We start from the raw sequence: 15,980 nt of genomic DNA on the forward strand, positions 1-15,980 counted from the left end.
CAAAGCTATCCATCCCAGGCTCAATCAAAACCAAGTCCGTGATACATACTCATGCGCTATCTGATAATTCATCCATAAATAATCGTCGCTTACTTGGAGCGGGCCAGACCAACGGCGTTCTTGCCGAGGTCGTAGACAGAGTAGTACCGTCGGAGGAAAGCATCACCAAGAATAACAAGAGGACCAACAGGCTCGGGGAAGTCCATGCCCTGGAAGGTAGAGATACAGCTGCCGGAAACCTCAAGGATATAGTCGGTGGCGGGGAGGCTGTAGTTGGATCCGGCGAGGGTGAAGGTGATGTCGGGAAGGGTCTGGCGCTTGTCGCACTCAATGGTGTACTGGCCGTTGTAGCCCTTCTTGGCGCCAATCTCCTTGTTCAGGAGCTCAGCCAGACCGCTGGGGAGGACGTTCAGGGAGGTACCGGTGTCAAGAATGGCACCAGTGTTCTCCTGCTCAGCAACCTCGTCGCCGAGAGCAATGGCGTCGAGGTCAACCTCCCAGTAAGCCTTGCGGCGGAGAGGAATGTACTCAATATCGCCCTCGTAGTGAGACTTATCAACACCACCAAAGACAACCTCGCTCTCGCCCTCCTGGTCAGCCAGGTAGAAGGCAAAGACGGGGTCGTCCAGGAGCTTCTGGTTGACCATCTGGTAGAAGGGGGGGACGATGTGGTTGACAGAGATGGTGTCATAGGCCAGACCCAGGATACCATCGAAGCGACCGAAGGCGAAAGCCAGACCGGGCTCCTTGGTAGCCTCGGCAAAGTCCTGGCCCTTGATCTTGAGGTCGCCGATCTGGACATCATCGTTGGAGATGAAACCAGACAGGCTGCCGGATCCGTAGTGGATCTCGAATTCACTGCCGTTCTTCTTGTAGGTGGACGAGGCAGAAGAGTCGTACTTGGAGTGGAGGTAGCAGGCGATGCTGCCGCACTCCTGGGAAGGAACCCAGAGGTTGGAGCTGCCGGTGTCGAGGACGACCTTGAAGCTCTGGGGAGGGTTACCGATGGTGATCTCGGAGAAGTCTGGGGGCTGGGTCAGTCTTGGTCGTCATCATATGATCTGGGAAGCTCACACTGGGCGTTCATGAAGTTGGAGATGGGAACGGGGTGGCCACCCTCAACGTTGATAGCTTCGGTGCTGAAGGCATAGTCGGCCTGGTTCTTGGGGCGGGCAGAGCCCAGGTACTTCTGACCGAGGTTCTGGATGTGAGTCTCGATGGAGGTGGTGGCCTGCGGTCATGGTCAGCAAGCTCAGCAGAATCAGTGTGCATCGTGAAATGGTCGTACCAGCTGCTCAGCCAGAGGAACCTTCTGGATCTTCATCTTGTGAACACCGGCCTGGGCGGAGCCCAGAAGCGCGGCGGCGGCAAGAAGAGCGCTCTTCATGATGGGCAATCGGTCGAGAATGCGACCAAGAGTACGGTAAATGTACTAAGAAGACGGAGCTATAGAACTCGACGACGATCCGACGGCGGGTTCGATGGCGAGCTCGATGGTGATGGATGGGAATGGGAATGGGAATGGGGATGCAAGATGCAGATGGAGAGATAAGATGGTTGGTTATGAAGCAGTAGAAGCGGAGAGGTAAGGCAAGGGAATGACGGAGCTGGGGGAGAGCTTATTGCGTGTTCGCGGCCTGTTTCGGCGGCTGGGTGGGTGACCATGGGTGACCTCCACTAGTCACGCCTGCCTAGATTCGTAAGGTAAGGTACCTTGCACCTTGCGCCTTCCGGACCTTTCCCCCCCCCCCAATGAATGGCAGCCGGTCCCTGCGAATGATCTTGTGACTCGCCTCGCAATGACGCACCATATCGCCGAACCCGACTCCACTTTCCCTGCTCGGCAACCATGAGCATTGACGCCTTTCCGCCTTAGGCATCATGCGTCTTTCCCGCCGTGCATCCCTCAAGCGCCGTCTCATCTTATCGCGGACAAGCGTCTCAGAACCAGGAACGAAAACAACAACAAACGCTGGGGCCTAGAACTTGAGCGCCTCATCCATGTTGTCATGGCATCTGGTCGTAGGTGCTCTTCTTGATGACTAATGACGGCCGCATGAGACGTAATGAGGCAACGACCTCGTCGACGGTCAAGTTATCGACTGCATAAGCGCAGTTAGTTATTCTTCGACATGTGAAACAGTCCTGCATGCTGATCGTCCACTGCTCCGGTTTCAAATGCCATTTTTCTTTGTGCATGACTACGGATATTCACCTCTCAACAAAGGAGCTTTATGGCTCGGTCCGGTGGCGCCATGAAGCCTCAAGCTGACAAAAGCACAGCCAAATAACGATGCCATAGACGACTCTACAAGTCCACAACTACTAGTCATTTCACTTCATAGGCACATGTAGACATTTACCTAAGATCTCGGTGTTGAAGACTGGGCATGGAGCACAGTACAGAGCGTCAAAACCCCGACGCGCAATACCCTATATCAATCTCGTCCCGAAACCGGCCCATGCCGCATCGCAAAAACGAAAAGTAATAGAGGACGGATGCATCCGAACCCATTGTTTATAGTTTAATCTTAATCTTCCTTTTGCTTAAATTCCATTGTACTCCCCACCTTGGGCGAGTTCAGCATTCCCTAGTTCTCAAAGAACAGGTACCACTCATGCTTCCAAGAATGGCTTCAAAACCACCTACTCTCGAAGATGCATTATCAACACGCCAGACTGAGTGAATGGAAACCTCACCACAGCCCTCCGAGTGTAACAGTCAGGAAACCGAGGGGTTAGGCGGCACCGATGTCTTTCATCTAACTAACCCCTGAGAACGAGAACATGAGCGCGGAGTTGACTGTCTAACCATCTCGCAAGTACGTACCATAGACCAAGAGAAGGCTTACTCCGACTCTTAACCTCGTACGTGGTATGGATCCATTGTGATTCTTCTACAATGTTCCCCGATGCTGTCGTTCTCGACCTCAACGCCGCCCCAGTGAGCGAAGAACACCAGTTACCCAACCCCGAGGAACAAAACAGCACAGAGAGAACGTCCTCCAATCTAGAAATCGGGACCGGAGTCTCAAATTATAGTTACGAGTACCACCCATAGGAATCAGTGGCTCCAATCGGTTGGATCAGGTGAGCAGATTAGGTCCCATACATGGGAGTCGCGTTCAGCGTGCAAAACGTGTTGCTGTCCGCCCCAGTTACTACCTTTCGCAGACTGGCGTGGTCCGCCTTCAGGTTTCTCCGTGAAGTGAGGCATTATATGATCCCAAGCCATAGCCACAGAGAGCGGACACCATGTGGTTTGTCAAACAGCGGCTCAGTAAGTCCCCTTCCGCATCACTGCTGGGTATGTAAAGGCAGTCCTGGAAGCCCAATAGAAAATCCCACCCAGATGGGAGTTTCAGCAAAGTCCTTTCTAATTACCCGCATCCTCCTCACGACGGTATGGAGCCCATGGATGGGCGTCAAACAGCCGTGGATGTCTGTCTCCTGATTCTACACACGACGGACCCCCGGGCTGGATCGGATGAGCTTATGGGGTCCCTATATCACAGATATAATGAATTTCAAGTTTTACATCTTGTTTGTTTGTGTTGAATCATCCTGGAGAATACCCCTGCCGCCTGAAAGAGCAAATGGCCAAGACAGACAACTCGGCCTCCAAATGCAAGCCGATGGAGGAAATAGACCTATCGGTATACCCGTATACTCACGCCTCTTATGTATTTCTCGTGAGCAAGTTCTCCCTTACCCACTGGCCAGAATGCGATCCAAAGCCATGACTTGCTTGTGAGAGCAAGTCAAGGGCTTAATGCAGTCAAGAACTTAAGAGTTTGTCAATCTCGAGCTGCCATCTAATTGGAACAATAAAATGAGTACCAAGTACTGGCCTTCCTGATGCAAGTTCAACTAAAATAGTACATGTATCGGGGATAGTAGAGATATGCCATAAACCCTCTGTGATGCCCACATCAGATGCACCTAGAACAATCCAAACATCCGACCAAACCCCGTCAACGTACACATTTGTCCAATGAGCTCATTCGGTTAGATGTAGAGTCTACTGAGAGATTACGAGAATGCAATACGCCCCAAAATCCGAGAAGCATGCGTTTCTTGTAATAATTGGTCAGTGAAAGGCAGTATCTGCCGCATGGTGGTCACGGTTATGTGACTTGCCGATATTCACTTCTCGCTCGCTGAATTAGCACTACAGGGGTCACTAAGATATAGTTCCCATTTCGGAGAGCCCTTTTGATCTGGCCATGAACATATTCTAACCTATCATCGAGACCCTCCACATCGAGGGTCGGGTCCCCCCATGATCTCTGACGTGGTCCCTATACCTGGCTGAGCCGGAGGAAAGCTCCAATGATCGATGAAACCGAAGACTGGCTTGGTTCCGTATCCAGGCCAACACCCGTTGCAATGGCACATCATCATGATTGTATGGATTAGTGCCAGGGCTTGTGATCAACTGCCTTTCTTGTTGTTCACACCGGATTGCAGCATCTTGATGAGAACCAGTTTGCTAGTAGAGAATCGCGGACCAAGACCCGAGAGTCGCCTCCAAGAATCCGAAAGATGGCTCAGACGATTACCCCTAGCTGTTGAGGCCAACAATTCTTTGCAGTTAGACAATCGAGAACATGGCAGAAGAAGGGTGGGTTCAACTAGCCATATTGAGCAGAGGGCTGTTCAATAATTGAACCAAAAGGACTATTGGAAACCCCTCTGCCCTCATCGTTCATATGCTGATCCAAACCTCCACCAGTAGGCCATGTCCACGCCGACAGGAACAAACAACACAATAGAGACAATTTGCCCAAATCCCCAATCATCCCCCTCATATGTGTGGTTCATATAATCGGCTAACTCCTTTTGCAAGTCCCTCAATGTGAAAATCATCACTATCAGCGGTATCGTGAAGCCGATAAGCGCAAGGAGTGGTACTATCGCATAGCGCCTCCTATGCTCAAACCACTTGGCCACTCTCTCCCGCCAGGAAAGAATCTTCTCGACCCCCCTATGACCCTTTGTGTCTTTGTTGGGGATGTAGCGTGTGTTTGGGAGGCCGGATAGTAGCCAGAAAGCAAACAAATACGTGATCAGGCTGGCAGTCAACTCCAGTCCCGGAAGAGCCTTCCAAGTCATATCATCCTTGAGATCCGCGAAGCCCCCAGGAAAACACATGCTCGCAACCTTGGCCCAGTTTTCATCGCTAACCTCTGAGTTGGAGCCATCTCCAATGGGGCTCGGTCCGAACGCATGCATACACCTCGAAAGGAAAGGGAAGAATGATAGCGCCAACGTCACGCTCAGCAACAGCAGTCTGGAGTTGTGCCTGACATCCCGGTTCTCATTGCGATCCTCTGGCTCTGGCTCCAGCAGAGCAGCTGGATATAGCAGCGGCATCATGCTCACGACAGAGACGGACTGGGCGATACGGGCTTCGATAGCACCCAGGTCAGCGTTGCTAATGCCATAGTCCTTGCGTACAAGCACGATGATGGTTGCGAGCTGGATTGCCAGGGCAAAGTACGCTGCCGAGGAAAAGAATGAGTCGAGACCGCACTGCATTATCTCCTTCCATCTATATGCTGCAGTCCCAGACTGGGTCCTGAGCCTAATAGCGGCCAGGGACAATAAGGCGCTGAGGGCAAACTCGAGGATATAGGCGGTAGCAACCTACTGCGTGTAAGTGAGCGTTCAACCACGGTGAAAGTGCACCACAAACTCCAATGCCCGATATGTCAGGGTTGCCCGTCCCATAGACGGCAATGCAGATCTCATTCTTGCAGACCTCAAGCCTTGTTTCGTCAAATTCCGTCTCGTCGCGGAGAATATCCACATAGCCGGAGAAGTCATCTAACTGTGCCAGCGCGTTGCAATTGGGGGCCATCTCGTCGATCGTCGCACCCGGAGGTTAGTTCCAGGCAGATTTGATAGGTCTTCCTTTCTTTATGAAGCAATTCGTCGAGCAACGGATCAGTTCTTATATGATTGTTCACATGCCACCTGTGCCGGCATCGCCAAGGATATTGATCAGCCACAGCTGAAAGCTGAAAAGATGCATGTCACTGCGACCTCATTACCCCCCCTTCGCTCCCACCACGCCACGATAATGTGATCGAAAGTTGCCGACCGGGCTTTGAGTAGTCCCCGGCACTTCATGGTCGCCAGATAAGAGAAACGACCCCGACGTGCGATTTTGTTGCATGGAGGCAGTTGGGAGAACCCCCTTCAAGCCCATTGCCCAGCATGTGGGGGAGCGTCTTTTGCCTGGCTTTTGCCGCCAGCCTCGCCTTTGAGGCTGTAGCACAAACAACAATAACCGTGGGAGTTGACGATGAAGATGATTCTTTTAGCTCTGTTACAACCAGTGCCACGAATAGCGAGGACCCCCGCACGTGCGGATATTTCAACGGCGGTATGTGGTTCCTCTCAACCTAGCAATACCAAGGATCACGAAAGCACAACTAACAGACGAAACATCAGACCCCGACGATGCAGTGACATGTTCCTCATCTTGTGCCATCCTTTACGTCTCTGGCCGGAACAATAACTATCTCGGCTGCTGTGATGACGACCAATGCTACATCCCAACAACGTGCATCGAATCTGGCACTGCATCTGGCAGGCTCACTGTCGAATGGTGAGAATCTCTTCTGTGATTCGTGGGTAGCCGTTAAATCGATAACCATTGCAGCACTGAAGGGCCAAGCTCAAGATGTGAGACTTGGACTTGGCCCGATTTTTCGGCAGAGGCATACGGCTGCGCAACCTCGCGAGCCACGTCGACGGTAGCGACAGAAACAACCACCAAGGGCGTTACGGTTACAGGGAGTCGAACCTACTCGACTGCTTATCAACCTACTCTGGAGCCTCAACCCCCCGATGATGATGATGACGGTGGCGATGACAGTGGCAGTCCCGGGATTGGTTGGGAACATGGTGAGTGATGAGTTATCTTTCCCATGGCTTCTGACATTCGAGTTAACCATCACCTAGACCTAGATTCGAGACAAAGAGTTGGTGCTGGAATCGGATCGGCTGTCACTGGTGGTCTACTGTTGATATTCTTCGGGTGAGTCTTGAACACCAGTCATCCTCCCTCAGGACACGCATCTAACGCATACTCAGCATATTCGGATGCTGGAGAGGGCCAACACGAAGGGAATCCCAGCCCAGGACCCAACGACAAGATACAGAGCAATCAGAGGTCCAATTGCCGGGCGGAAAAGCCGCCATGAAGCGCAGAGTAACCGACAGAGTAACAATGGAGGAGACGCAACCGAGTGCATCTTGGACCTCGAGTCCCGTCAACATCCAGTCCCCTCAGCCTCTGCGCCCTCAACCTCCCTATTATTCAACTAGCGATATACCAGGGAGTAGTATGGGATATCAAAATCCGCAATATCAATAGTCTTGTTCTTTTCGCCTCATCGAAATCAATATCCCAAACGTTGTCGATATTGCACAGCGGGGTGCGTGCACATGAACTCCACAGCAAATGAGACACAGACGGGCGCGAAGGGGCACACGCACGCACGCCTTGTCTTGAGTGACTGGCATGACGGGGGGGAATATACTATTTCCAGCACTACCGTGGAATGCAGGGAGACCAAGTGAAAAAGCTCATGATGCAGAATATGGAGGTTTTGTCTATAGGAGGTCTAGTGGTCGACGGTGGCAAGGGCTGCAGAGACGATCATCTCTGCAGGTGGAACGAGAAACTTGGAAGTTGAAGCTCACGCCTTGGAAAAGAGGACTTCGGGATCTAGGCCGTCGTCGGTGAACGGAGACCATGGCGATAGAGTCCCGCAGATCAAAAAAGGGAACCAAGGCCAAACGCCGCGGCCATCTCATCTCGATTACTCAGGCTGGCGTGGCCCGGTGACATTTTCGAGCCTACCATTGAGTTTTCTCCCAGCACATCCGGTAGAGCAAAAGTGACAAACTTCCAATGATTGTGAATCTTTTTAAGATTGAGAGACGCCAAAAATAGCCTTCAACGGCTGATCAATCTCTCCCGCGCCGCCGCCGCCGACGACCAGTGGAAGGGGATGAGTGAAAAAAGGGACCACCTCAGTTGGCAAGGTTTGGTAAGACCAGCGAATGGACGGACCGCGTCCCGGCGAACGGCCACCGGCGCCGGGCCGGAAGGGGTGGAAAACAAGGGGGAAAAGGGTCTGATGAGTGGTTGTGCAGGGGGGAGAGTTATACGATCAATTCATAGTCAATAATGAAGATGAAAGTGGAGGGTGAATTGTGCTCAAAAACGTGGCACAGCCATGGTAATCTCGATAAACTGGGGCACATGGGGGAGGAGTGTCTCGACTTCCTAAACAAGATGAAGGTACATCAGGGCGAGGAATGGAGAGATGAAGGAGTGTAACCTTCAAAGAGCGAATATGTTTGTTTGAATTGACGGTGGTTGTGGAAACGACCATCCCCAGCCTTTTTACCATTCTACATGAGACGACAAAACGAACGACAAAGGCACAAGACGGTCTGGGCGGGTGGTTCGGGACGAAAGCCACGTCGAGCCGGGGACGCCGCAGTGTCTAGGACAGGGGAAGATTGTCCGCTGCTGCACATACAAAGTGTATCCCGTATGCTGTACGGAGCAGTAATCTGCAGAGATATGTATTTCTGTGTTTTGTTGTTGTTGATGAGGCTGGTTTAACGGGTATGGAACAAAGTAAATAGACGGAGCAACCATAGCCATGGTGAAACCCGTCAGCGTCCTGATTCCCGATGGGCAATCTACGATGTAATGCAACGGTGTCGAGATGACAGTGTCGTCTTGGCTCAACGGCTTGAGATCCGGTCCCCTGGACACAAGCCAGGCCTCTCCACCGCGAGCGGTCGGGAGTACATATCAATAGATACAAAAAAGAAACGGATAATTGCAGTGCCCAACGATTTGGGTCAAGATGCCCGCCGCGGACGAGGCCGGTCAGATATATTACCCTCCGTGCTCTAGAAGGCAATAATCGCCAACCCAAATTTGCTTCGGGGTCATGCCACCGCCAACCCGGGTCTGGCTTGTTAGAAGCTATCCACGGGGTCCTTGAATCTCAACTAGATTCTCAACTAGATGGTAATCCACGAGGGTTTGGTCCCCCCCTCAAAGCTTGGAGAAGCCCGTGAAATGGGGGAGAGTGCAACGGTACTGATCCATGTCTTGGGGCGGTCGCAGTTGGGGGGAATGAATGGGTGCTGGCTGGGGAGATGTGGTCCTTACATAGTAGGGAGTGGTCAACCAAGCAATGAGTGATCTTGGAAGGGATCATGGGGGTGCCACCGAGGGGGCTGAATCTCTCTGTCCTTCTGTAAAAGAAGAAAATCTGCCTTGCCAGAGGGACGCCTGGAGCTTGTTTGGAAGCTTTGACAAGTAGTTGAGCCGCTCGTTCCTTGCACCTGGTTTCGTCTTCCTTGTTCCTTGACTTCACGACACTCCTTGCATTGAACATTCAGGTACGCCAGGCACAAGATTCGACCGCTTCTTCTTTCTTCCTTTCTTTTTTCCCTCTCCAGTACTCCGTAAGGCAAGTGGTCATTCAATGCTGTGCATCTGCCAGGTTTTCTCGACCCTCCCACAGAGTACGTATTCCTACCCTCCGGAACTCCGGCAGCAAATCGAGTTGCGAATGGCTTCGCGGCCTCGTATCAAATACGCAGACTTGACCCACATGTGTCATCTGAGGGGTGGGCAGCAAATCAAGAATCGCTTTGTCAGTCTCTCGACAGAAAGGGAAAGTGCCGTCACTAATGTAGGAACCAATCCTTTTCACCTGCCATGAACGCGTAAGGTGATTAACCTTATACGCGCGCTTTAATGAAGAAAAACACAAAACAGGGAATTGTGCGATTAGTGCCTGGTCCGTGATGCAAAACCTAACCCTATCCAGAGTTGTCCAGAGTTATGCAAGTCGCCATGTGGCTACCAGCCAGTCCTTCAGACCAAGTGGGCTCGGGAACCACGGCGGCCCCTCTGAAAAGCAAGTGATGGATCGGTCGGTCGGGGGGCGGCGGACTTGATTCAGCTCAGACGGTCCTCTTCCACGAGATCGGTTCTATTCAATTCTCCTGCCGAGTTGAGTCGATTCGATTCAGCTGCCTTGGTCAGCAAGCTCAAACTCTACGGGACGCTCTTCGGGATACAGGCGCCCGGCAATCGTCTTGGCAGTTGGAAAAGTCTAAACCTCTGACAACGGAGCCGTTTGGGTGGGTGACAGCAGCCAACGAGATTGGGTGGGAGGCGGCGTTTCTAGTCGCTGTTTCAACTCTGCGACCGCCGTCACGCATCGCTGCTGATGGGCGCGACACGGGAATGAATGATGAACATTCTCTCAGCTTCGATAGGAGCCAGCAAGAGATGCACCCGTTGTTGTCAGTTCGAGGCGTAGCCCTGAGCAATCTCGTTTCTGTGCAGGGCTAGATACCGAGAGGTTGGGTGTCGCTCGGGGTCGTGCTTGGCGTGATCTGGTTGATGCAACTCCGATGGCCGTCAGACCCAGCGGCCATGGACAATCCACCCCGAACAAAGCCTGCCAGTTTCTCTTTTGTGATCATAACTGGCTGCTCCGTACTCCGTACTGTACTCCGTACGGAGGACTGCATGCCTCGATCCTCGATCGAGTTGCCGAGGTGGAGACCCAGAGACACCGAGATAACGAGACCACCAACACCAGAATCGCGACTCGCCCGTTCATCCCATTGTGCCAGCGAGGTCCTTGCAGTATTACCTCTCTTGCAAACTCTGCCACGCATACTTCCGCTGTTATAGGTGTAAGCGCTTCCTACGCACGCACGTCGTCGTCCTGCAAGCCGTATTGCTCGTTCCATGGACTTGATGCATCCCCCGTAACAGCAAGCCTCGTCAGACACGTGGATCGAGACGGCCATTGCGGCGTGGTGATGGCTGACGCGCGCCCTGTTGGGGTTTTTGCTGATCCGCCATGGGGGCATGGCATGCACAAATCTGCACAAAGGGTGTGACATTTTATGAAAGGTCCAAGACGAAGATTGCGCCGTGGGCGTGCATTGACGTGCAAATGAAGGTCGAGATGGGCCTCGAAATCTCCACTTGAACATGGGGATGTCAAACTTCAGCCATCTCGGTCGTCGCAAGCCGACTTCGACCGCGAGAGCGAACCTTTCGAGACCATCCTCCAGAACAAAAAGACCTTATCACGTTCTGACTTTTCCCGCTCAACCGCCGAGGTTTGTGGACGCCGCACGCGTGATTTGCTTGCGGTTGGGACGGGTAAATTGATTTGGTCAACGGGCGTTGGCGCCGAGAGGTTGAGTTTCGCGGCACAGGACCAGCTTTGGACATGATCTGCAGCAATCACGTCCAGTTTGGGTCGAGGAGGGCGAGGTACGTATCCCAGGCTATGCTGTTCCTGAATATCAGGGCACAAAGTGGACATGAACTCGATGCACAAGGTTTGCACCAAGCCGCGGAGAAGACCCAAGATGGAAATGAAGGGGAAGAAGGCAAGCAGCTCGCATGGCAGAAACTCTATCTCCCGCCGTCCTCCCCAAAATCGCAAAGGCATCACCGAAAAGCATTTCTCAACGTATCGAGACCAGAACCATGGTTGCCTTTTGAGGATCCCGAAGCTTGACGTGGCCCGCATGTTCCAATAGCGGCAGCACATTCCACGGTCCCAACTCGAGGCATTGGCTGAGGTGGCTTGCAGGCGGCTTCAGCGGTCCCAGCGCCTCCAGCGTTACCCCCGGCGCACGGCGCGGCGCCAGCCAGGGATGTTGAATAAGCCCAGGGGATGGAAGCGGTGGGGGATTGATTCGATGGTCGAGGGAGACGGATGGGCATGATGGTCAACCGCCAGGCTCAGGAACGAGGCATCAATGAGACCCGAGACGTTTGTTCAAGGGGACACAGGGCGGCTCTGTCGGGCGTGCTGATGTGCATTCATCGATTCGCTGAGGCTCTGAGGCTCTAGCTGACGCCCTGTGTTTCCAGATCCAGCCACTGGGCGATTGTGGTGATTTACCATGGTGTCGCCCGTGTCCCGGGTCGTATAGGTACCGTCGTAGTCTTGTGTGAACGTTTTCCGTGGTGTGGTTTCGTCTTCTGTGTCGTGTGTCGCGGCGTTGAGCGCACGGGAGGTACCTCGTGTACGGGGTGTGAGGTGAGGCAGGTGGTCAGTCACGTCGTTTGCGTTTTGTGCAAGAGCCAAGTTGTTCGCACAAACTTGTGCTGTGCGCGCCGACCGTGCTGCATGATTCGCCGCCCAACAAGCTGAAGCCGTGAACAGTCGGCATCCCATTGGCGGTGTTTTTCGGCGCTTTTGGGCTTCTGGATGGGATGGATGGAGCGGACAGTGGCGGGCGACGGACGAGCAGTGCAGCCCAGTGCAGCGCAGGTCTAATGCCGTGCATGATTTTGTGCTCTCTTGTGCAATTAAACAGGAACCACCCCCTGCGGCTCCACCACCACCACCCAAATATGGTCCTAAAATGGTGCCCAAATCCCTGCTGATTCCCTGATGCCAACTCCACTGGCTGGGCATTCCCCTGTGACCCTCTGGAACCCCCCTGCCCGTACCCCCCCTGTTCCCTGCTCTCTCCCGGGGGGTCTCGCGCTCTTCTGCTGCTCACTCGCTGTAATCCCAGGCCTGGGCTCGCTCTGACTCCTGTTCCTGGCTCCTCGTCTCCCCTGCTCTGCCCTTCCAAGTCCCTTCCCTGCCCACTTCCCTTCCAAGCCAAGCCAAGCCAAGTCCCTCCGCTCCGTCTCCTTCTCGCTTCGCTTCTGGTGGTCGAGTCTCGTCGCTGCCTCTCTCCTCTCGCTCCGTTTCTCGCCATCTCCCCTTTCAACAAAACAAGCCACTCCCTCCCGCCGCTCGTTCGTTCCAGTCCCTCCTTCACCTCCCCCCACACGCAAAGCGTTTGATCTTCTTTCACCTTTGGAGCGTATTGTAGTGACCAATGCTGCCTTCGTCTCCTTTCCATCGTTGAGTCTTTTTCCTTTCGGTTCTCGTTGTTCAAGGGCGTCTCGTCTTGTTGCCCTTAAGCTTCTTTGTTCTACCACCTTGTCTGGTTCCACGACACCCACGACACGATCCGATCATCTCTCGCCTCCTTTCTTCTCGATCCATCTCTTCCGACCGACGACATTTGCTCACTCGACTCGTCGACCATCGTCTGTGCCCTTGATATCCAATCGACAAAGGATTCACAGCGTCTCGTTTAATATCGACGACTCTCCCGTTCGCGTCATCGACTTGGCTCACTGTGAATCGAGAGATTTCGACCGACATCAAATCGTGCCGATTCACCGCATCTTTGGACCAGCCTGGAGTAACACCAACCAAAAAGAAAACCCTCAGCTTTGGATCAGGCAAGCCTCAATTCCAGTTGATCTGATTCGAGGCCCGCTCCCGTAATAAGCGGATTAATCAAACCAACCCAACCTCCCTCACGCTCGCTCTATATCCGATACACAACCAACAACAATGAAGACCACAACAACTGTTTCGTTGGCCTTCCTGGCCGCTGCTAACGTCCTCGGAGTCTACGCTAAGGACGGACAACAAAGGCCGGCCGTCACTCCCGTCATTAACCAGTTGACTTCGCATGGATGCTTCTCATCTGGAGCCAACTTTACCCAGGAGGCATCGGGAGCCAAGGTCACCAGCGGCTACTGTGGTGATATTTGCAAAGATGCTGGCATGTATGTGTCAGCTATGAAGGCCGATAAGTGTTATTGCGGCATGGTTTATCCTCCCGAAGACGATCTGGTCAAGGACTCGTTTTGCAACTTCCCATGCCCAGCCTACCCCCAAGAGGCTTGCGGTGCCCTCAAGACCTACTACTCTGTCTTCAACACCGGTATCGAAATTGCCGTTGATGATTATGTGCCAGAAGAGACGACCACGAGTGCTGCTCCCTCATCGACCAAGGCGGCTGAGAGCACCGCCGCCGAGAGCACTGCTGTCGTGACACACACCGATGATGTCACTTCCCCCTCCGATTCTAGCACTGCCGACGACGACAAGAAGAAGGACGGTCCCAATGTGGCCGCCATTGCCGCAGGTGTCGTTGTGGGTGTAGTGGTGGTCGGTGCTATTGCTGCTGGTGCCATCTTCTTTGTCCGCCGCCGACGAAACGCTGAAATCGAGGAGGAGCATCGCAGAAACGCTGCTGTGAACGCATTCATCAACGGCTCCAAGCCTCCTGGCAGCAGCGGCAGCATCTCCATGACCGACTCTCGCCTCGACCCTGTCATGGCTCACCGACGACTCAGCGATGGCAGCATCGCTGACAACCAAGACTACTCTCGGAGGATTCTTCGGGTAAGTTCATGAAGCTCGACTGAATACTATTGAAATATGTCCAACTAACATGGCCAGGTCACCAACGCATGAGCGAATTCTAAAATTCTTCAAGGCTTATCAGCCAAACACTCCCCATCCACCTCACCATCGGCATTCACGGCGTTTTTGGGATGATAGCTCATGTCTATTGGTCGATCGATTCCCCCCCGACGATCTGGCGGCGTTTGACTCTTTTCTGGGCGTAGGGTTAGACCTTTTTATTCTCTTTTGCCTCTGCGGAAATAACGACTGGATTTGATCAAGCACGCTCCATGGCACACCGGCTCTCCCTACGCCGTCCACTCCCTCACTCGTCACTTTTCCGCTTCAAACTTTGATTCGAGCAGTCGACTGGGGAAGATGAGAGCAACGCCGCAGCAACTATCCCCTGGATGCCACCGTCATTCTCCAGCACCCTCCGCAGAAGCCATCTCCGGGTAAGAGCATCATGGCGGCAATCATACCCCCACGTGTAATCGGCACGTCTGTTTCTTTTTTCTCTTTACGACTGGGAGTCCGAGGTCTCCTCTGTACAAATTCTCCATCTATCTAGCGAGTAGGATGGGGAGCAGGTCTAAAAATTAGAGGGCAACCGGGTCCTCTTGGGATATTTGGGCGGGGTGCTAGCGAGCGAAGTGTCACATAGATGCAGCAGGACGGACGCAGTGGAGATTTTGCCAGCCCTGGCGGAGATATCACGACGAAGAGGGGGCTGGTTTATTGATTGTGTGGGATATCCTATCGTCGCTCTATTTAACCTTTTTTTACTTGATCGTTGTTTCTTCTTCCGAATCATTGACCGGTGGACGGTGGTCATGGTGTTTTCTGTATGTAGGATTGCGTGTAGTAATCGAAACACCACCACTTGAGACTTGAAAAGCTGGTTCTTTGGATGTGGTCTCACGAATTTAGTTCCTACCAAAGTCCATCGGACGATGTTGAGCTCCTAGTGAAACCAGCCACATGCCCGGACCGCGTTCGAGCTCGCTGCCCCTTGACGTTCCTACTGTATCATCAATGGGTCGGTTTGAGATAGTATCATCGCTGCGGTTTTCCCAATTCCGCTCACCTCCGGTTTCTATCAGGTTTGAGGTTTGTCCGTCTTGTTTGTTCTCGACCTGCCTTGTGCTTCTCAAAGATCCGTGGTAAGTTTTCGATCAATACTTGGTGGGAGTCAGCACGGCAGGGGTGGAACAAGCACGCAACTAAAACTTCCCGTATTCTCTTAGGACACCACTTTCAGATTGAGTTCTTGGACTGGGGATTGCTTGCCCTCTTGGTTTCCATGGTCTACATTTGCTGTCACGAGATAAGCTTTGTTGCTTAGTCGTTGTCTGACTGTTGCTCCTTCGGCACATCAAAGCCCACAAATTAAAAAAATGTGTTACCAGAACAAGAAAGAAGCAAAGACGAGAGTGATTAACCACTATAAGATCAATATGGGATGTGGGTGGTGCACAAAGGCCAGCACTGGCTCGGCGTTCAAGGCGTCCAGGGTAGTCGAATTGAGTTGTCGTTGGAGGTTGCGCCAATCACGTGACCAGAGAGCTGGGAGCTTGGCGCGATCTCGTCGCGTTGGAAAAGTTCCTGGCTCCAAACAGTTGGAAGGCACCAGCTCAACCATCACAACACCATTCAATCTGCGCCATCGCCCACCCTAACCCAGAA

General features: G+C 53.0%; 3 protein-coding genes across 3 annotated transcripts; 1 reads left to right on the forward strand and 2 right to left on the reverse strand.

Moving 5' to 3' along the window:
- Positions 1–89: 89 nt before the first annotated feature.
- Positions 90–1,387, reverse strand: LRP88_03227 (proteinase A; the record flags this gene model as incomplete). Its single annotated transcript, XM_083239855.1, has 3 exons — positions 90–1,024; positions 1,075–1,231; positions 1,289–1,387. The coding sequence occupies 3 exons, from the start codon at positions 1,385–1,387 to the stop codon at positions 90–92; spliced, it is 1,191 nt and encodes a 396-aa protein (XP_083104985.1).
- Positions 1,388–4,701: 3,314 nt separating this feature from the next.
- Positions 4,702–5,863, reverse strand: LRP88_03228 (uncharacterized protein; the record flags this gene model as incomplete). The annotated part of the gene is made up of 2 exons (XM_083239856.1): positions 4,702–5,649; positions 5,699–5,863. 2 exons carry the CDS (start codon positions 5,861–5,863, stop codon positions 4,702–4,704), a joined length of 1,113 nt encoding a protein of 370 aa, XP_083104986.1.
- Positions 5,864–13,451: 7,588 nt separating this feature from the next.
- On the forward strand, positions 13,452–14,363 carry LRP88_03229 (WSC domain-containing protein; the record flags this gene model as incomplete). The annotated part of the gene is made up of 2 exons (XM_083239857.1): positions 13,452–14,291; positions 14,349–14,363. The coding sequence occupies 2 exons, from the start codon at positions 13,452–13,454 to the stop codon at positions 14,361–14,363; spliced, it is 855 nt and encodes a 284-aa protein (XP_083104987.1).
- Between the last annotated feature and the right edge of the window lie 1,617 nt (positions 14,364–15,980).

The sequence above is a fragment of the Fusarium phalaenopsidis genome (assembly GCF_050370095.1).
Source record: "Fusarium phalaenopsidis strain FUZ10S chromosome Unknown contig_32286, whole genome shotgun sequence".
Taxonomy (NCBI): domain Eukaryota; kingdom Fungi; phylum Ascomycota; class Sordariomycetes; order Hypocreales; family Nectriaceae; genus Fusarium; species Fusarium phalaenopsidis.